General features: G+C 37.3%; 4 protein-coding genes across 5 annotated transcripts; 2 read left to right on the forward strand and 2 right to left on the reverse strand.

The window, feature by feature from the left end:
- Window positions 1-2,322: 2,322 nt before the first annotated feature.
- Window positions 2,323-7,129, reverse strand: LOC101893601 (moesin/ezrin/radixin homolog 2). The gene is given in 5 exon segments (XM_005187414.4): window positions 2,323-2,960; window positions 2,963-3,809; window positions 5,767-5,976; window positions 6,038-6,140; window positions 6,204-7,129. Coding segments are annotated over 5 exon segments (1,968 nt in total). The 5' UTR covers window positions 6,749-7,129; the 3' UTR covers window positions 2,323-2,697.
- Window positions 7,130-8,606: 1,477 nt separating this feature from the next.
- On the forward strand, window positions 8,607-12,765 carry LOC131800851 (uncharacterized). Of its 2 annotated transcripts, none has more exons than XM_059118666.1 (2): window positions 8,607-8,792; window positions 8,938-12,765. In XM_059118666.1, exon 2 carries the CDS (start codon window positions 8,996-8,998, stop codon window positions 11,822-11,824), a length of 2,829 nt encoding a protein of 942 aa, XP_058974649.1. In that variant the 5' UTR covers window positions 8,607-8,792; window positions 8,938-8,995; the 3' UTR covers window positions 11,825-12,765. The 2 variants fall into 2 exon arrangements, with proteins under 2 accessions (XP_058974649.1, XP_058974650.1); XM_059118667.1 differs by having other exon boundaries at window positions 8,607-8,787.
- LOC101893436 (uncharacterized) lies at window positions 12,477-14,654 on the reverse strand. The gene is made up of 3 exons (XM_005187413.4): window positions 14,494-14,654; window positions 14,300-14,435; window positions 12,477-12,998 (listed from the first exon to the last, which is right to left on the reverse strand). The coding sequence occupies exons 1-3, from the start codon at window positions 14,514-14,516 to the stop codon at window positions 12,798-12,800; spliced, it is 360 nt and encodes a 119-aa protein (XP_005187470.1). The 5' UTR covers window positions 14,517-14,654; the 3' UTR covers window positions 12,477-12,797.
- Window positions 14,655-14,960: 306 nt separating this feature from the next.
- On the forward strand, window positions 14,961-18,491 carry LOC101893268 (vacuolar protein sorting-associated protein 11 homolog). Its single transcript, XM_005187412.4, has one exon. It carries the CDS (start codon window positions 15,129-15,131, stop codon window positions 17,877-17,879), a length of 2,751 nt encoding a protein of 916 aa, XP_005187469.1. The 5' UTR covers window positions 14,961-15,128; the 3' UTR covers window positions 17,880-18,491.
- Window positions 18,492-22,403: the final 3,912 nt, after the last annotated feature.

Genomic DNA, 22,403 nt, shown 5'->3' on the forward strand with positions numbered 1-22,403 from the left:
ATGAAAAATGGACAACATTAAAAGGCCCCATAATTGAATTACAAAAGATTTAGATCTTTATTTTTTTACCTATCAAAAACTTGGAGGAATACAATGTCCACAAAAAAGAAAGAAAACAGAACTTTTCGCAACTGCTTCCATTTTAAAAATGGACGTTTTTGAAGATTATAATAAGGGTTTATTTACAATCAGCCAAAGAGGGTATGAAAAAGGGACATTAAAAGACCGCATAATTGAATTATAATTGAATATTTATTTGAAGAGGAATCTAAAAGTTTTAACGATTTTTGGCCCTGCTGCTAGAAGGCAACAGCAGTAGTTCTTCAATTTTTTCTTGAAAATGAATAAAACTATATATTTTCTTCTGCCTAAAACTATGCTACAAAACCAACTTATATTTTTTTTTTTCAATCACTTAATTTGTGGTGCGAAATCATGAAGCAAACCTTGAAATATGCTTAAGATATAAATTATGAAGAGATTTCCTACATGCTTCTCAATAATATAAAAATTCTGACGGACCTTATAGCACCAAAAATTTGATGCTATTTCCGAAATTTTTTGCTTTCATTCAATAAAATTAAAAAAAAATTAGAGATTATGGCCTTTGACTTTGTTGCAGTATTTTTTTTATCTCAACCTGTAATTAATACCGTTCGAACTTAAGTATAACTTAAATAAATTCAGAAGTTTGAACCTACCTTCATGCATACATCTTTTTATACCCCCCACCATAGTATGGAGGTTATATTAAGTTTGTCATTCCCTTTGTAACACCTCGAAATATACATTTTATACCCCACAAAGTATATATATTCTTGATCAGCATAAAATTCTATGTCGATTTAGCAATGTCCGTTCGTCTGCGGAAATCACTCTAGCTTCTGAACGAATTGAAGTAGATTGATAAAATTTTACTCAAATGTATATTATGTCTGCAGGACTTTTGGTATTGAAAATGAGCCATGTAGGTTCATGTTTTGGTATAGCCCCCATATTCGGTACCCCCCGATATTCGGTATTTTGTTGATTTTAGCGACATTATTCACTGGAATTGTTTTAAATTTGGTATTTGAAGTTCGTAATGGACACTGCAGCCTGAGACAGAAAATTGTCTTTGCAGGTCCACGTCTTCGTATAGCCCCCATATTTGGTACCTCCCGATATTCGACATTATTTCTCGGAATTGTTTCAAATTTGAAGTTCGTAATGGATACTACAGCCTAAGGCGGAAAATGTCTTTGCAGGTCCACGTCTTCGTATAGCCCCCATATTTGGTACCTCCCGATATTCGACATTATTTCTCGGAATTGTTTCAAATTTGAAGTTCGTAATGGATACTACAGCCTAAGGCGGAAAATTGTCTTTGCAGGTCCACGTCTTCGTATAGCCCCCATATTCGGTACCTACCTATTTTCAATATTTTAGTGATGTAGGCGACATTATTCATCGGAATTGTTTCAAATTTGGTATTTGAAGTTCGTAATGGATACTACAGCTTAAGACAAAAAATTGTCTTTGCAGCTCCACGTCTTCGTGTAGCCCCCATATAACGGTTCCCTCGATATTTGGTATTTGATGATTTTAGCGACATTATTCACCGGAATAGTTTCAAATTTGGTATTTGAAGTTCGTAATGGATACTACAGCCTATGACAGAAGATTGTCTGTGCAGGTCCACGTCTTCGTATAGCCCCCATATAACGATACCTCCCGATATTCAGTATTTTGATGATTTTAACGACATTATTCACCGGAATTGTTTCAAATTTGGTATTTGAAGTTCGTAATGGATACTACAGACTAAGACAGAAAATTGTCTGTGCACGTCCACGTCTTCATGTAGCCCCCATATAACGGTAATCCCCCATATTCGGTATTTTTTTGATTTTAGCGACATTTTTCACCGGAATTGTTTCAAATTTGGTATTTGAGTTTCGTAATGGATACTACAGCCTAAGACAGAAAATTGTCTGTACAGGTCCACGTCTTCGTATAGGCTCCATATAACGATACCCCCGATATTCGGTATTTTAATGATTTTAGCTTCATTATAAGTTTCGCATTTGAATATTGTTATGACTTATGACAAAAGTTACCTATGCAGGTCCATGTCGTCGTATAGACCCTAATATAACAGCTACATTCGGTATTTTTAAGATTTTAATAGAATTTTTAACGGATTTTATTATTTTTGTGAATTGCCAAATTCGTTCCAAATGGTGGAGGGGATTCAAAGTTCGGCCCGGCCGAAGTAATTAAATATAGAAATATATTTTCTTTATTTTTTTATAATTTATTTTTTATTGTTTTCTATCTTTTTAATACTTCATATTTTCTATGTGAGAAAAATGATCGGTAAATTCATAATAAAACATTGTTGTTTTTGTTTTTTTCTTTAATTTTTGTTTTGATTGTGATGCTTTTTTCTTATCATCGTTTAAAACTTAATCTATGGTATACATTTTGTTGTTGTTGTTGTTCTCGATGTGTGCATATAGTATAATTATATGTATGTTTTGTAAAAATAGTATGTTCAGTGAGTGAGTGAGTGTGTGTGTATGCGCTACATTTCATGATTGGCCAAGAGCACCAGCTCCTTTCGTATAACTATATTTTTGTTGTAAATTAAAAATTAAAAAAAATATAATGATTTAAAATCACATTTTAGTTTTAACAACCACTCCCCGCAATTGTTTACAGCTCCTCAAAGAAGGCCACACGTGCTTTGGTCGAGCCAGATTTTAGTTTTTTCAACGTTGAATATTTCGTTTCGCCCGCTTTTAGCTGGGCCTCACTTAAAATATCCAAATTGGTTTGATTCTCTTCGATTTTCAATAGTTCAATCTCTGAGCGCAGAGTTTGTAATTGATTTTGCACCTGTTTGTGTTTCTTCAAATACTCGAGACGACTGCGTTCAATTTCATTGGTGATCTGTTCCATTTCGCTGTCGGTTAAATGAATTCCTTTGTTTCGAATTCATTTTCTGAATCTTCATGTTGATCACTTTGATCCTCTAGCTGTGGATGATGCAGCTGCTGCTGATGATGATTATGGTGGTGGAGATGGTTGTGGTGATCATTCAGATCATTGGTTGTCAATTCAACAGCAGCGGTGGAAGATTCGTTAATGTCGGCAGTTGAGTTGCTGTTTGTCAGCGATGGCGTGCTAACCGAGGCGGTTATGTTATTGGAAGAACTAGACGAGGAGTTAATGGTAATTGTCGGTGGCAGCATTCTGTCCTGAGAGTTTTTACGACCACGATTGAGGAAATTCAGCAGACGTGCTGTGGCCTCTCTCTCAGCTAATTTGGCACATATGAGTTCTTTGCGCAGTTTCTCGGCTTCAGCTTCTCGCTTATCCTTTTCCATGGTCAGCTGATGCACAAAGAAATCAGCTTCCCGTATTTTCTTTTCCAAGTCCATTTTTTCTCTTTCGATTTTCATTTGCCGTTCCCTCAGACGATCCATTTCGCTTTTGAAATGATTGGCCTTACATTCGGTCAGTTGCATTTGTTCTTCGTTGACACGACTCTTTTCGAAATACAACTCTTTTGTTTCTTCGGAGCGGCGTAAGGCATCACTGGCACAACGCATTTCTTCTTGTAACCGCTCCAGCTGGGCCTCCAACATATAACGTTCCTGTTCGGCACGTTCACGCAATTTCTTTTCACGCAGGAATTTTTTGCGTTCCATTTGACGCCGTTGTTTTTCTTCTTTAGCCTGAGCTTTCATTTGTTGAATTTCCATGGTATCGGGTTTACGACGTCTCATGTACAGATCATGATTGCCTTTACAGAGGTCTAATATCTGGAAGATGTAAAAAAGTAATACTTGTAATTGGAATACATTAAGAAACTTGAAAAAAAAAAAAACAATGGTATTTAAAAATATTGTAGATATTTTAAACCTGTTTTTGAAATAAGCACCGTTTATTTTAGAAAACAGCTTTGAAAGAATTTAATAGTTTTTCAATATTTTAAAGCTCAAGTTTGTGAGATCTTAATATTTTTTTTTTTTGGAATATTTAAAATGTTAAAATTCCGTTTTTTAAATTTTTGCAAATCTTACGAATATTTTTAGAGATTTTTTTTGTTATTTTCAATAATGCATTTCGCACTGACTTCTATATTTTCCGTTCATTTATTTTTAAGAATATTTACCTTCCAAATACTTTTTGTGAATTATTAAAGTTTTTAATGGGCGACTGAGACCCTAAGTAAAATTATAACATTATACAGGGTGAGATAAAAAGACTGTAACAAAGTCAATCGCCATAGTTTTGACATTTTTGTTTTTTTTTTGAATGAAAGCAAAAAATGTCGGAAATAGCATCAAATTTTTGAATAAGTTTAGATTTGTTCGAATTGGTCACCGTTGGCACGAATTATGGCCTTCAAACGGCCAATGAAACCGTCACACGCTGCCCGAATGTTGCTCTGCGGTACTTTGGCCCATTTGGTCCGGCGAAGCGCTTGCTTGAGGTGATCGACACTTTGGTATTTTTTAGTGCGCCAATCTTGCTTTCCCAAAATGCTTTCACAATAGTCCAACGGATTGGTATCCGGAGTTTTTGGTGGCCATTATGCACTGGAAATGAAGCGAGAAACATCATTTTGTAACTTTTCTTGGATGGCGCGTGCTGAGTGCGATGGTGCTGAGTCCTGTTGGAATGTTCAAGGTCTGCGGCCAAAATGTTTGCATGTCCAAGGCTTTAATACACCCTTAAGAATATTTTCGCGATAATATTCGGCATTTATTCTGATGCGGCTGTTATGGCGGCCACACCATTAGCATGGCCGTCGCTTGAGTTCTGGTGGCACATTTTCAGCTGACCTCTTTGGCAAGTAAACACGATTATTTTGTTGTTTGTTTACAAACTGCTGGACAACGAATGTTTTCTCGTCGGAGAAAACCACTTTCGGTCAAGCGAAGCAAGTCTCAACTTTAGCTCTTTTGTGTCTATTTCCTCTCCGTTGCGATGTAAGTTCTTGCACTTGGAATTTCAATGGCCAAGCTCTTTTTTTTCAATATTTGCCGGATGTAATATTGCGATATGTTCAGGCCACGAGCCATTTTTCGGCCACTGGGACGCGGTTTCGGTTTCGATCAAGTCGTTTTTTTACTTTCTGCGAACCATTTCTGCTAATGTTGCTGTTTTCTTCCGTCCACTTCTTTAACTTCGTCGGGCTACGCTGCCAGTATCTAGGCAACGAGCGATGGTACGAGACACAAACGATTGATACACAGTTAAATGCTGGAGTGCTCTACCGATAGCCACTTGTGGTTTTCCAGCCAAATACAAAGAAATCACGCTTGTAATCCATCACGAATAATTTTTTTTCTGGAAAATTCTCACCGATATGCTTTTGTACGCTTGTAAAAAATATAATGAGCTTTCACTGGAATAATTTTAACAGCTGTCGGACGAGTGGCTTAGAAATGACAGTAGTCTAAAGTTGGGTGCGGTTTTTTCATCTCACCCTGTATATGTATTACGCTAACTCTCGCCCCAAATCACTTTGTTGCTAACTCATTTCCTATCGTTTTTCGTTTTAAATCATTGACCCAGCTTAAAAATGTAGAGCATTTGTGTACCACCAACACCAGCACAGAAAAAGGTATAATAAACAATAAACCTCAATTAAATGCTTATGACCTTCGAATGAGTTAGTGATAAAGCATAAAAAACACAACCCAAAAGAAGGTGGTTTTGAAAGCTACCAGTTGCTTATGTATAGTCATGAAATTGAATGTAACACCTTACCATCTTATTTATGTGTAAATCCTGTGAGTAGAAGATAAAACTGGAGACTTTAGCATCGACCAGACGTATGGTGAATTTTTTATCATCAAAACTAACGTGACGTATTTCATTCCACTGAAATGTGGTTTTTGGTGTTAACTTATTATGATAATCATAGATATTCAAACCGACAGCCGTTACGCCAAGCCACAGTTTTGTTTTGTTCTTATTCTGAAAAAAAGAAAAAAATAAATTAAATGAATGCATAAATCTATAGAATTAGAATTCATACCGTAATAGGAAAATAATTAACACCATACATATCAAGATCTTGGGCAATTTTCAAATATTCCATTTCAACTTCATCGCGTGTCATTGGTTCGTGGTCCATATACCTAACAAAGATTCACACGCTAGAGTTAATTTTAATCGAATTTTCTATGCCACGCAATACCAACCATGTCTTAATACGTTCCTCCCACATTTTTGGTGTCATTTGATACTGATCAGTCACACCCTTTGGCAGCAAATCCATACCCTGCAATTTGCCATCTTGATATGTTTCGGCATCATAGGGACCATATTGTACGTGCACTGCATAGGAGGCCAGAAGCACTGAAGCCTCTGGCCTACAATAAATGTCCATGGACAAAATACTTTGTTTCACTTGTAAAAAGAATAAATGTTGTGTTATTTCCTGGATCAACTCCTCGCTGACATTTTCCGGAAAATATTTGGCATAAAAACTGAAAACGTAAAAACCGTTGGGTTGCAGTTTTATGCGTTGATCCTTCACCTTCTTTTCCATTTTCAACCAGGTCACATTGTCGCGGGTATCTATGTACTGCAAACCAAAGTACCAATACTCACGCAAACCGATTGTCCGGCAAACAAGATCAAACAAATCCTGGCCACTGGAATTCTTTTCCAATTCAAACTCCAATTCCGAGTCGAATGTTATTACCTTGACGGGGAAGACTTTTTTGCTGCGAAATGCACGCATTTTTCAATAGAGGCGACCTTTTGTTTTCTTTCTCGACCTGTTGTTGTTGTTCCTTGTTGGGTGAATGTGTGTGTGTGGTGTTGTTGCTTCAATTGATGGATAAATAGTGGTGCATGTCGACAAAGTTCAATTATATGTTGCTGCTGCTGTTGATCGCGATCTCATACCAGAAATCCCATAATTCATTCGTTGTATTCCCTCGAAAGGCACTTATGTTTGCAATTGCATAACATTTATGGAATTTAGCACAGCTGGGCCTATTTTCTTTTAATATTTCACTGCAAGCCAATTGCAAAAAAACGAAAACAAAATCAAACACAACTTTACATGGGAATCAAATGAAATGAAAACTAAAAATAAAAAGAATAAAGACAGACAGAAACCGAAGTCGAATGATTTTTTTCGGCGCCGACGAGTGATTGTTTTCATAGATTGGCGGCTAATTATTAACGTTGTAGATTAATAAACTTTTTCAAATTATTCTCGATTTTATTTTTCAATTGTTCTCGTAAATAGAAATTGGGAGGCTATGTGATTACATATTACATGTTATCATGAAACATATTTCCGATACGAGCCCATCATTATATTTGACTCAACAAATTTAAAAGCGTTCCAAGGACAAAATGAAGTGGAACATATTTGCATAATATAAAGGGTGAGATCAAAAAATTGCAACCAATTTCAGACTGCTGTCACTTCTAAGCAGTCCTTGTCCGTCAGCTGTTAAAATTATTCCCATGACAGCTCATTTTAATGTTTACGAGCGTACAAAAGCATTTTGGTGAGAATTTTCCAGAAAAAATGTTATTCGTGACGGAATTCAAGCGTAATAGTGTGGTTTTTCTACATTTTTGGCTGGAAAACCACAAGTGGCTATCGTTAGAACACTCCAGCATTTAAATGTAAATAAATCCTTTGTGTCTCGTACCATCGCTCGTTACCGTGATACTGGCGTAGCGTAGCCCGACGTCAAGGAAGTGGAGGGAAAGAACAGCAATATTCCATTCGGCAAATACTGAAAAATGAGCTCGATGTGGTAAAGCCATTAACATTCCAAAAAGTGCAAGAACTTACACCGCAACAGAAAGAAAATAGACTCAAAAGAGCTAAAGAGTTGCTTCGCTTGGCCGAAAGTGGTGAACAAGCGCTTCGCTGGGATTGGGCCAAAACACCGCAGAGCAACATTCGCAACATATGTGTAGGGCATAATGGTAGACAAACCGCATAAACTGTTATTGTCTACGAACAAGACAAGAACGAACGAAATCAGCTGGGAAAGTAGGGGTAAATAGATATAAACATTAAAGGAATGTAGGTCGACTTTCGACCAATAACCCTATGTTTACAAAAGACAAGATTATCGAGATGATTAAAATTATATATATCAAAATAACAAAATTTTGACATAGGGTACGCCAATATTCAACTTCCCCACTATGGTGAAATTATTTGTGCGTCCGTATCACATAAATACGCCGTCCATATCTTAAAATCTACCCCCTATAAAGGTTGTAAAAATTGATAAATTTTAAAATGGTTAATGTGGGGAAATGTCACAGCATTTAAGGGGAAATAATAAAATGTGAGAGTAAAGGTGAGAATACATAAAACGTTTTTTTTTTGACTTGCTTAAGTCATCGGCTGGCTTCTTCGGAAAAGAACATAGGGCCAAAATATAACTCAATAAACCTAAAACTCCTTTGTTCTTCAGAGATTCCCTTATCCGCCGATTTGTTAAAAGAGGGAAGGTAACCCTAAAAGAAGTTATGGAGAATTGTCTATTGGAGTCCCGTATCTACTTAAATGATCATCTTGTTAAATCGGCATCTAGTCTTGTCTTTGCCTGCAGCTCAAGAAGAAGAAGATTAAGAAATTCAGGTTGTTAAATAGTGATGAACCTCAAGTTGAGGTAATACTTGCTGATGGAAGTAAAACAATTTTTGAGCGACAAGAGCTTCTTGAATTTGCTCGTAGTTGTCCTCTGCAACCGGGTGGTGCTCCGTTGGTTGGTGATATGCTGCTGGGAGTGTAGTCATGTAATGTAAATATTAATTTTGTTTTGATCTCATTGGCAATTTAATTGTTTTCTTGATGCAAATTATTGCTTATTTGTTCTAAATAATCTTTCATATTATTATTTATTATTTATTTTTTTTATTTATATATTTATATTTTTCAATTTTTAGTATAAGATGCGAAATCGAATTTACATAATTTTGCTCCCCAGCCCCTTTATTTGGTTTGATGTCACTTGATGATAATCTGGGACCCATAATTAATGACGCTCACTTTTTTAAACCCTTATTTGAGGGTTTGTCTGGTAAACTAACGTATGGCCACTTGAACTGCCAAAGTATTCGCCCATCGAGATTCAATAATAAAATTGATGAGCTTCGATCCTTGCTGGTTGGTAGTGGTATCAGCATTTTTGGTGTCACTGAATCTTGGCTTAATTCTGCAGTCTCATCGAAATCGTTGGTTGTTCCAGGATATAAGCTGGTGCGGAGTGATCGTGTTGGTCGTGTTGGTGGTGGGGTATGTCTCTATATTGGTAGTGGCATTCCTTATAAGGTAGTTTTTCGTTCAAATAATTTTGGTGTTTGTGAGTCGGTGTGTGTTGAGTTGAATATTGGGGCATTGGTTTTGCTTGTGGCGGTAGTATATCTTCCCCATGGCGATGTTCAGTCTTTCTGTGATGTACATGAGAGTTTGTTTGATCGCTTCTCTAATATCATTGTCCTTGGCGATTTTAACTGTAATTTATTTGTGTCTTCGAACTCTGTTTCGATGAGAGGATTATGCAGATCATTGGGGCTAACTATTGTGCATAACATGAAACCTACCCATTATGATTTGGCCCATAACTCTACCTCGTTAATTGATTTTTGCCTTACTAGTGATAATTTGTCCTTGGGTTTCTCGTCTCAGGGTCGATGTCCTGGTATATCACACCATGCCTTTGTTTTTGGTTCGCTTAACCTGCCTGTATTTTCAGAGGAGAGATTTATTGAGTATCGTAACTTTGGCCGAGCGGATTGGTTGGGCATTCTAAATTTCATATCCGATTTTGACTTCAACCCCTTATATTCCACTTCTGATGTGAATTGTCAACTTTCACTATTTGATTTGTTGTTTAACGCGCTATTGTCTTTCGTTCCTGTTTCTGTTCGTAAGGTCAACCCCAGGAATGATGCATGGTTGGAATCTGATGTGGTAAAATCGGCACGGATGTTTAGAGATCTTGCGTACTTTGAGTGGCGCAAGCGACCTATGGAGGGTAATAGAATAATATATTGTATGTATAGGAATCGTTGTAAGGCTGTGATGAGGAATGAGAGGCGTAAGTACTATAATGATTTCTTTGGTCGTATGAATAATAATCAGCTGTGGAAATCTCTAAAGTCGTTTGGTGTTTTGGGTAGTGATAATGAAGCTCCACCAATTGATGTCAATGCTGCTAATCATTATTTTTCCAGTGGGAATCCTGGTTTTGTGGGTGAGCGTGGTCAGTCTCTTTATAGTGAGGGTCATGTGGGAGATGATGTTTTTCGGTTTTATTGCATATTTTATTCTGATGTTGTAAGGTCATTAAATAAAGTTAAGTCGGGAGCTGTGGGGGTTGATGGCGTGCCAGTAAAGTTTTTTAAACTTATATTTCCATACATTTCCTGTCATTTCCTGCATTTTGTTAACTCGATTTTTATGACATCTACTTTTCCTCGGGCGTGGAAGGTTGCACGAATTGTTCCTGTGCCGAAAACTGGCGAATCATTTGATTTGCCGAATCTGCGTCCCATTAGCATTCTACCTGCTATGTCAAAAGTCGTTGAGCATATTATTAAAGAAGCGATTGTTGACTTCCTTGATGATCGTAGGCTATTGAGTAGTTCTCAGTTTGGTTTTCGGCGACGATGTAGTACGACCACGCACTTATTATATCTTACTGACATGATTAGAGATGTATTTAATTCATCTGATGTTGGGTTATTATTGGGCCTTGACTTGTCAAAGGCTTTTGATTCGATAAACCATTCCCTTTTACTTGACAAGCTGAGGGTTAAGTTTGGTTTTTCATCTTCTGCGTGTCGTTTAATGGCTTCATATTTGGAAGGTAGGTCTCAGTTTGTTGTTCATTTGGGTGTTTCGTCTGAAGTTTGTAGTGTCCAATGTGGAGTCCCGCAAGGTTCTGTACTGGGACCGTTGTTATTTATTATGTTCATTAATGACATTGTGCACTCAGTGGTTGATGACAGGTGTTGTCTGTTTTTGTATGCAGATGATATTCATGTTTTCTTCAGAGAGGCTGATATTGCTGGGTTGGAAGGATTGGTTAATTCTATTGTTTTGTCTCTTTCGTCGTGGATTTCGCTAAATGGCCTTATGATTAATTGGAATAAAACTAAAGCTATGCTGTTCAATGATCATGGTAATGGTGGTTCTCTTAATATTACTGTGGGTTCTGTGTTAGTGAAATTTGTTGATGAAATGAAATGTCTTGGTATTATAATTGATCGGAAGTTGGACTTTAAGAGACACATTGATTCCTTGCTTTGTCGCATAAGGTTTCAGCTGCGGAGGCTGTATTGTCTTAATGCTTATTTGCCTTGTCATGTTAGGAAGAGAGTGGTTGTATCCTTGCTGCTATCGCAGGTAAATTATTGTCTAGAGGTAGTCTCCGGTACTACTTCTTCTCAAATGCAACGTATCCGTAGGGCGGTAAATTCGATTGTTCGTTATGTGTATGGCTTGCGTCGTGGTGATCATGTTTCTTGTTTTGTTAATGATCTCCTGGGATTGCCATTTAGCAGCTACGTTGATCTTCGTATTCTTCAATTTCATTACAGTGTTATGTGCAATTTTGACTCGCCTCTTCGTGACAACTTTGTGTTTTGTAGATCATCTCGAAATCCTCAATTGTTGTGTCCAAGGTTTTCGTCCTCCATTGGTGAGAGATCATTTGTGGTTAGGGCGGTGAGATTGTGGAATCAGCTGCCTTTGGCCTTACGTACTTTTGCCCATACCAATTATCTGTTTAGGGTTAAAGTAATTGAATACCTTCGCCTAAATATGTAGGCTATGTTTTTGTAGTGGTTGCGTCGGTTTATTATGGGTTTTTCTTTTTGCTTTTCTTTTTGTTTGGGCTGGGGAGCCACTATATTATCTTCTTAATTTTATTTGTAGGGTATAATGTGAGTTACTATTTATACTCTGTTTTGTGAGTAATAAAATAGTTATCTCTTATTTTTAGCTCGTTTCTGCTACACTTTTTCACTGCTCTACTAGACTATTGTTTAGTTGGTGATGGTGAATCGAGGTGTAGGGTTCGAATTATCACGTGAATTATTAAGATAAATTATTAGGTTTAATATGTTATTTGTTAAGTTTGAATTAATCATTGAATTTGTATTATGTTAGGGTATTGTAGATAGATAATATAAGTTATGGGCCCTGTGGGCTTATTTATATTTCTTTGTAAGGTAAATAAATGAAATAAATGAAATGAAGCTTCAAGCTTTTTATGTACATGCACCTTTTTTCTTTTACCAGAAATACAAAGCTAATATAATGCTCATGTGTCTCAACCATAAGAAGCAAATTTTGACTATTCCAAAAACAGAGGCCATTGTTGCTCCAAATGATTTTCTTTTAAGATTTAACAACTCAAGAACAGCGGTTATAGATCTGAAAGATTATGGCGATTGGCTAAAATCCAAATAACACAAAATCACAGATATTATCATTTAGTTATATTTTTCATTTGTTAATCACATATGCTTCTTACAAGTATGGGCTTTTTTTAACTAAAACATTTGGATTCGAATTTCAATTGATTATGTTTAAGTGATGAACGATTTCAAGCCAATTAGGTACATAAAATCAATTTTTCTTGTCGTAGCATGCATGTACATAGAAAATAAATATTGATAATTCACATAAACAAAAAAATTAACATAAATATTTAATGAAACGAATAAACTTAACATAATACTCTATTCCAGGAGTTGTTTTTTTTTTTAGAAAATTAAATGACACAAAGAAAGCTTTTTTATACCGTACATCGTTTTAAACGTTCCAAATGAAGTTCATGCAATAGTTTGTTTTTATCATAGTAAAATGGATTTTCAGATTTGTTTAATTCAGGATGATATATGGCATTATTTGTCTCTCCATTAGGAGTATTCATTGGTGGTGGTTTCGAAACCGATGCTGTGGCATGATGCATGTGCATAGCTTCTTTGGACATGTGCTGTAAAAGAAAAGTAAATTAACAACGGCAATGATACATAAAAAATCTTTGAAAAAATATATATCTTTTTTAATTTAGAATTATTCTAAAATATTTATATAAATTTAGATTTTGAGCACGGGACAGATGGAATGGTATTTACCGCTGTTATTGTTAGTTAGTAAGGGATTTGTTTAGAACTTGCAAGCATCTACTAAGTTACAAATTTCTTTTCTGGAACAAACTAAGTGTTCTTCTGGTCATTAAAATATATCAGGCAACGAGACTGCAGACGAATTTGCCAGGCTAGGATCCGAATCAACTACCATTGAAGTAGATAACACGGATAAACCACCACTGTGCCACTTTCTACAAGTTATTCACAGACACTACCCTGAGAGAATCCAACAAAAATGGCTGGACGAAATGGGTTGTACCATCTCCAAAAGAATCTGGTCCATACTCTCGGAGAAGAGAACAAAGTCTGTCATTGTCGAAACCTGATTTAAAACATGTGGGTATCATCACAGGTCACTGTAAGGTGAGGGCAATGACCTCGAAATGGGATAGCGATGACATTGACTACTGTAGGATCTATCTGATCTGAAGAAGAAATCGAGACAGTCGAACACTTGCTCTGCCACTGCCCAACACTCATTAATGTGAGACACAGGTTGGTGGGGGAACTAGTGTCACATGATCTGTCTTCTTTTTCTAACACTGATCCTACATTAATGCTTCAATTAGCCAGAAGATTCAAGTGTCTAAAGACGACACGGCTAATTCTTTAGCCGTAGATCATACCCTATAATTCCAGCATTTATCTTCACTCTCTTCCATCAACCATTCCTTCCTTTTTTACTATTTTTTAACATCGGGAATGGTAGATATACATAAAGGTACATAAAGTGAAATATAAGAAAATGGAACAGAGACGTTGAGGAATGGACCAAGTACTGGGGACTCATCCTAGTTAATAAACAATGGATTCTGACCTTAATCGGACCCAGGGGATTGTTTATCAACCTACAGCTTTAATTTTTATCGAAATTAAGTGGTTGTTCTTCAAATATATCTATAATGGAAGAGACGAGGAAGCAGAGGTCGTCTTCATAGATATAAACCTAGGTTACGAACAGTATCGCAACTGTATTTTATCAACGAGTTGTTGTAGAAGTTCTACTATTTTTACACAATGTAAAAAGGTGAGAGCCCATGGACGGACTCGACACAAAACTGTAGTGGGTCCTACCAAAAAAATCCTACCACAACTGGGTACACAAATGTTCTATTGTCCAAATTTTGTATTCAAAACTAACTACCTGTTGCAAATGATTGTTGTTATTGTTATGCAGGTTATCATGAGCAGCTTCCTCGAAATTAGATAAATGTAAATTGTTGATGCGTTTCGATAAGGGCGTCGAGTCGCAGGAGACATCATCTTCCCTGCTACGTTTTCTGTAATTCGAAAATAAATAAATTTAAATATTTTTATTGCACATTTTCATCCCGTCACCTTTTGTCGATTAAACCAGCCATTATTGAACAATGCACTGCACTTTATTATAATTATTTCACAATTAGATTTTTTTCTTTCAGTTCAGAATGAGTTCTTCATATTTGCTTGCTCCCTTTTGTGTGTTTCTTTTTGTTTTGAGCAGCTGCTATTGTTTTTGTTTCCTCAAAGAGTATTGCCAAGGTAAATTTAATAAGAGAGAGAGAGGGAATTGGGAGAGAGATTTATAGGCTGTGGGAAAAGTTAATTTACAATGATATATCAATTTTACAATTTTTTTACACTGGAAACAACTATATTAATTAAATTAGTATAAAGTGTGTGTATCTAAGGCTATAGCGCGGAGTAAAGTTCCAATTACCAAAAACATGCCAATATAAACATACCGGCTTTCGCAGTTATTTTTGTTAATTTGGCAACCCTGTTAATCCGTTAATTGACAAAACTGTCATTGGGCCTGTGTTTTTTTGCTTTTTTGCTAAACACTAACAAAGATAGCAGGAAAATTTAGTCATTAACAAAAAAAATTGTTTTCTGTGCTTATTCCACGCACAGGACGTGGAAATCATAAGAATCAAATTAAAAAATTAAAATTCCAATCGGTTGCCGTGTGAGAAAATCGAAGAGTTGGGAAAATGGGTGTGCTAGAGTGGAAGATGTGTAATTTCTTCAAGCTGGAAGTCTTGAATGTCCACAGCAAATATGTAAACATACGTGACACCATTACAGCCCATTGCAGCAACATGCAGTACAAGATATTTTGTACTGTCGATGGTCTCGTGTATGTCTTCTTGGGCGACTGGGAGTGTATAACATTTCAGGCTTCCAATAATGCCATTAATCACTGTTGTATCACCGACGACTCGGATTTGTTGACCATACATGAGGAGATATCGCCCACAGAAAGTGCGCTGAAAGTCTATAGTGTTTCCAAGTTGTTGAAAAGACGTCCTGCTGTGCCGGTTAGTTGTGCCACCTTGGCAAGACACTGTAAAATTTCGGTATTGAAATCATACTATATGGACAACCAATTGTATTTGGCAGCTGGTCTGGAAAAGGGCCACATATTGTTGTACAAAACAATTATATCCCGGGACATCTCGTCCAATTGTAAAACCCTGCAAGTATGTGTAAAGCCCATAAAGGGCATTGAATTTCTGCGCAAGGACCGCAGTGGGGAGTTGAACATGTTTGTTTGTTCTGATGCTGGCGTATTTTGTTATACCATTCTGGCCAATGGCAATTACAATGAATCCAAAATGGTCATTGATGACATGGTTGCACCCATCAGTTGCTGTGCTTTAAAACCGCCAAGAGATCCAAATGCTGAACGTTATTTTGTGGTGGCCCGGGAAGATGCCCTCTATTGTTACACCATAGAGGGCCGAGGTCCTTGTTTTGCCATTAACGGCTCTAAACAGATTGTTCGATGGTTTGGTAAACATTTAATTGTGGTAAAGGCCAACAATGTCCAGGTGAATTCCAGTCGAAGAACTAGCCAGTTGGTCATCATTAATATTGAGAATAATATGATGGTACTTAATGAAGAACTTGCAGAGATTGAGTGCATTTTTCCGACCTCAGATTTCGATAATTGTTTAATTTTCACCAAAGATGGTGTGATCTATACGCTACGCGATCAGGAGCTGAGATATAAACTGCAGTTGCTGTACAACAAAAATCTCTATGATATTGCTTTGAAATTGGTCGAAGGCCAGGTTATGTATCCCGATTTGGTGGCCAATGTGTTTTTAAATTATGGTGATCATCTGCTACAAAAAGGTGATATCGGCGAATCGGTAAACATGTATATTAAAACTATTGGCCAAGTGCCACCCTTTCGGGTGATAAGTAAACTGCTAAATTTCCGATATAATGAATTTTTAATTCAATATTTAAGAAGCTTGATGCAAACAGAAGTGGCGTCCCAGGAATATTTCGATTTATTGAGAAATTGTGATCGCCGTCTGGAATTGCCTGGAGATATGAATAAAATTTTCCAAAATGGTGGACACATGGGTATGTTTGATTCCATTTGCCGTGAAAAAGATATACGTAAATTTTTCTCAGAATTAAGCGATGATAAGGCCATTGAAGTTTTTGCCGAATATGGAAATTGGCTAGTGAGGCATTATTCCTCGGATATAAAGGAAGTTATCAAACACATTTTGTCCCAAAAATTGGATGTTCAAGTCTCAATTGAAATTTTCATTAAAATTATTCTACCCCTGCTGCTGAGCCAAAAAGATTTAGTTTTACAGGTATTGGACACTTTAGATTTGGAATATCGCCAAAATGCAGCCATAAACATAATATGGGCAGAAATCCTTTTACAAAAATGGAAATCTTCGGGCATGGATGCAACCACACTCATGGACACCATCAAGGAGCATGGTTTACACTTGAGTCTCAATGATCTTTTCATCATTTGTCGCAGCCATAAATATCTGCCCGGCATTAAGTTAATGTATGAAACATTTGGTTTGAATGCCCTGAATTTTAGTAGCTTTTTGAAGTGTTGTTTTGATTTACCCATGGATACCAGTGCCATTGATTTGGATACCAACAAGTATTCTCTGATGTGGATGCAAACCCTGAGCAAAGATAATCTGCAATCTGCCCAATCTTCGGCCTTTGTTAAATATATTCTAAGTAAAACTCTGCACTGTAACACGCAATACACACTGACAATTCTCCAAAAGATTTCCGCAAATACCCATTTCAATTTATCGCACTTGAATAAGGCCTTGCCCAAGGATATTTTCCTCAAACAATTGGCATTTGAAAATTTCCAGGATGTCATGGCGGCCGATAAGAAACTTAAACAAATTAAATCATTGCTCTCTGACTATCAGGAAAAACCCATGGAATTTCGTAATAGTAAATGTGATATTTGCAAGCAACTACTGAAACCTCCGGCGATATATTATCTCTGCCAGCATGCATATCACAGGGAATGTTTGTCCTCCTATTCGGAAATCAGTGGATGTTTGGTGTGTTTGAGCATTTCACAAAAGTATTCTGATACAAAATCCCCGGATTTAGTTGTGGCCAGGAATGAGACAGGCTCCACAACACCCTTACAACATATTTCCGAAAAACTATGCCTGGGCGTGTTCGCACACAAACGTCCAAATCTTCAAAACACAAATAAATTTCAACAAATACAAAGTATTAAACCATTGATCAATGATTTTGGAAAATCGAAAATTATGGAAATACAAATGAAAGCCACGAATAATCCATTTGAAAATCCAACGCCACCAAAGAGTCAACAATTTAAAGTAGTATCCTCCTCGAAATCAACAAATCCCTTTGATGATGAAACTGATGAAGCAACACCTGCAAATCAATATGATTCTAATTTAAATCCTTTTGAAGAATAAGACATCAAAATATATGCATTCCTAGCTATATATATTCGGCTTACAAAACTTGATTTGTATTCAAAATATCTATTTTTCTGCTCTATCACAGTTGCTTTGGCATTAATTTTTCAATATTTTACGAAAAGCATTTATGTGAATCGGAGAAAGTGGCTATCCAAAATGCCATATTGATACTAAATTATAAGATTATAAGTTATTAATTTCATTTTGTTAAACAATAATAAATATAAGTAAAAATAAAAAAAATAATAAAAAATTAAAATATTAGGTATCCCTTTCATTTGAATGTTTTGAAAATGTTGATAGGCATATATGGTAGATTTTAAGATATGGACCTGACATATTTGGGTAATATGGACGTAGAAAACAGTTTACCATAGTGGTGAAGTTTGAAGTTTTGTACGCTTCGTCGAATTTTAGGCAACGCTGTTTGTTCATGCGAAAGTTTGATGATCTGGTCACCCTAATTCAAAAGTTAAGTTTCGCGCGCACTCGTAAGTTGTGCTTGTGCTGTAGCGCTCAATCACTCAATATGTCCGTTTGTGTCCTCTCTGTGGTTTTTCGATTTTCCTTTGTTCCAAATAAAATCACTTGTTACCTTAACGTCAACCACAACTGTTTGAATTTGGTAAGCGCTATTCAAATCTTCAAATTTGAATTCTAAATAAAGAACCAGAATTGTTCTTTCAAACAAAACTAATACGCTCGTTTTATTTCCTTTCCTTTTTCCTTATCCACATCTGCAAAACGAGAGTAAAATATTTCGAATTCCACGGAATAGTTTTCTGTCCAAAACAGCAGTATAACCAGCTTTCTACTCCACAGAAATACCCATATTTGGTAAATACATTTGGTCCATTCGAACCGGATTTAACTGCCGTGCCAAAATTGCCAATCATCCATACTATCCTCCTTATCCATTTTTTCCATCAAAATCAAGGTAAGTTTGTGCTTTAATCATCCAAAAGTGAAATTCAATAGTGCGATTCAATATCCAAGTGATTAACTCAAAGTGCGTTTTGCCGTCAGCAAATTGATATTTTCCTTTTTTTGTTTCTATCAACGCACAGTGTTCCGATTTTTTAACTCCAAAGTTTAAAGTTAAAATTACTTCCAAATCATCATAAAATATTTAAATTTTCCTTTAAATATTTTTAATCGAATATAGCCGAAAAATCTTACTTTTTATCAATTTTTTCCGATTTTTTCTGGGTTTCCGCCATTATTACGGGTCCGTTTACACCAGAGTATTCTCCTACCACTTGTCGTCATCTGAAGTGTCCATAATCGCCACTAGGTGTCGCCCTGTAAATAAGGAAATATCTCCAAAATTCCCATTTTTTGCTGTTTTTTCTAGATTTTTCGTGAATTGTAATAATTTTTGAACATTTCTTCAATCCTGCTGGGCTTATTTGCTGTCTCAGATACGTAGTGCTCCATATCGCCGCTAGAGGTCGCTTTTAACTGCTGAAAAGACCTGGAAAAACTGATTTTTGCTTCAAAATTCCAAAATACGTCTTGTTTTTGAATTTTTTTTCTGTAAATTTCACACTTCGGTGAATTATTTTTCCTGTTCTGTTGTATACTTGTGAATTTAGCCGCTAGAGGTCGTATTTTCTATAAGAAAACATCATCAAACCACTCGATTTTCCGAATTTCCGTTCATTTTCGTACTTTTTTTTCCCAATATTCTCGAGAATTCCAACAATTTCGCTGTTTCTACTGAGTTTCGACTTAAGAAAAGTTCCAATTTTCGTAAGTTCCTCTTCATAACTCCTTCCAACAATGTCGTTAGACGCTTTCATTCGTAATGCTGACCAGCTGGTTGCATTCAATGCTGGTATCGGCGATGGAACTATCCCGGCGACTTCCGCTCAGTTAGTCAAGGTCCATATTTCCGAGTGCACGGGCTTGTGGGAAAAGGCAAAGTCTTCCTTTGATCTTTTCATGATTGAGCAAGCTAATGAAGAAGGTGATGAGGAAGAGGGTGGTGAGGATGTAGCTTCAAATCGAGACACATTCCAGGCTAAGTACAATAGCACATATGTGACTTATTGTACGTGTTTAGCGCGGTTGACAGAACTTTTGGAAAGTTTTCAGCCTCCACCTGTTTCAAAAGATCCGGTTGCTTCTCCAGCGTCAACCGGCGGCAGTCCCATTTCAGACAACCGTGCAGAGCAAAGCTCTAGTCATTCGTTCCACCTTCCTCCGTGCGACACGGAAATCTTTGATGGCGATTATATGTCATGGCCAACATTCCGAGACATGTTCACGGCTGTGTACATCAAAAATTCCAGGCTCAGTCCAGTTGAGCGTTTATTCCACTTGTCTCAGAAGACCAAAGGTGAAGCACGTGATATAGTCCAAAGGTCTCCATTGACTAACCAGGGATTCCAATTGGCTTGGCAGAACTTGTGTTCGAGGTTCGAAAATAAACGAATTCTGGTAAATGGTCAACTGAAGGTTCTTTTCAATCTTCCTTTCATTAAATCTGAATCTGCTTCTGCGCTAAAGGACCTTCAACGCGATATTAATTCCTGTATATCTGCGCTGGCATTATACGATATCGACGTCACAAGTTGGGATCCAGTTTTCGTCTTCCTTTGTTCCAATCGCCTTCCAGACTCAACTCTGACGTTGTGGGAGCAAGGTCTGACAGACAAAACATCACTTCCTAGGTGGGAAGACCTTGATTCCTTCCTCACAAATCGGTATCGTACCCTTGAGTCCGTTTCAGAAATGCGAAACAATTCAAAATCTGAGGACAACAAAGGTAAATCCAATTCCAAACCAAATCCGAAAGGTTCGAAATTCAGTTCTTTCCAGACTAAGGTTTCTGCTCCGAAGTGTCTATTGTGCACCAATTCTTTGCATATTCTTCGGAAGTGTCCTCGATTCATAGCAATGGACATTAAAAATCGTATGTCCGAGGTGAAAAAGCAGGGGTTATGCCTGAATTGTTTCTCCAAAACACATCATGTCCGGAATTGCACTAGCAAAAACAATTGTTTCGAGTGCCAAAAGAGACACAACACAATGCTTCACGATAGTTCAGTGCATTCACGACCATCCAACCCTTCTTCCAACTCAAATAGTAGCGCCAATCTGAACGCCAGCTCTGTTCCATTCACTCCTAATTCCGTACAGTCCACTAGTTCTGGGAACGGAGTTATCCAATCCTGCTTCACGACGAGTTCTAGGGGAGTATTATTGGGGACCGCGCTTGTAAATGTCATGCACTTAGGAGTTTCATATCAAGCACGGGTTCTTCTTGATTCCGGTTCCCAAGGAACATTTGTATCCGAGAAATTCTTCAACAAATTAAAGCTTCCCTATGAACGAACGAACGTTCAGATTTCCGGCCTCAATAATACCACTGCAGCTTCCGTTCGAAAACTTTGCAGTGTTCTTTTATGCTCCAGATTTGACAATTCCATGCAAGTTTCCGTGCAGGCGTTTGTACTTCCCCATTTGTCGGGAGATCTACCATCACAGACTCTGCCGACGTCCTTATTCGCTCGTCTTCCCAACATCAAGCTAGCAGATCCACATTTCTATAAGAGTTCCATTATTGATCTGCTAATTGGAGGTGATTTTATTCCGGAAATAATGAGATCAGGGGTTATGCACAATGTGTGCGATTCCTTAATGGGCCAAGAGACCATCTTCGGATGGATTCTCACTGGTCCAATTCCTATTTCGAGTCCGACTACTTCCACTGTCGTCTCTAACTTCTGTGAGATTTCTCTTGATAAGGATATTTGCCGTTTCTGGGAGGTAGAGAATTGCCCCAGAAAGAAATTTGTTTCTAATTCCGATAAATTCTGTGAAGAATTATTTGCTTCAACTACCGCGAGGAATAAGGATGGCAGGTATGTCGTTCGTCTTCCCTTTAAGGAAGGTTTTCCGAATAGTAAACTCCTAGGACACTCCCGTCCAAGCTCGGTCTCTCAATTCCTTCGCAACGAGAGCCACCTACTCCGAAATCCAAATTTCAAGATAGAGTATGATCAGGTTGTTAAAGAGTACATACAGCTGAACCATATGATTCCGGTTCAGGCTCCGAGTTCCAATAGCGATACCCTCCACTACTATATGCCTCATCATTCCGTTATTAAACCGGAGAGTTCTACCACAAAGGTTCGTGTGGTATTCAATGCGTCTTCTGCTTCATCCAATGGTCAAAGTCTTAACGACATTTTGCATACAGGTCCAGTGTTGCAGAATGATAATTCTCAAATGGCGCTTATTCCGCTACGTGTTCAATGCTGACATCCAAAAAATGTACCGCCAAATTCTCGTCCATTCCGATCATACTCCGTTCCAAAGAATTGTATTCCGCAACCACCCAGGTGAAAGCATCCAAGATTTCGAGCTACAAACTGTCACATTTGGTGTCAATTGTGCTCCGTACTTGGCTATTCGCACACTTCTTCAACTAGCTGATGATGTCCAAGTTAGCCATCCGAAGGCAGAGCACGAAGCCGATCGGCTCGCAGTCGGCGTGCAGCCGCCGCCGAC

This window comes from Musca domestica, unplaced genomic scaffold (genome assembly GCF_030504385.1).
Source record: "Musca domestica strain aabys unplaced genomic scaffold, Musca_domestica.polishedcontigs.V.1.1 13, whole genome shotgun sequence".
Classification (NCBI taxonomy): Eukaryota; Metazoa; Arthropoda; class Insecta; order Diptera; family Muscidae; genus Musca; species Musca domestica.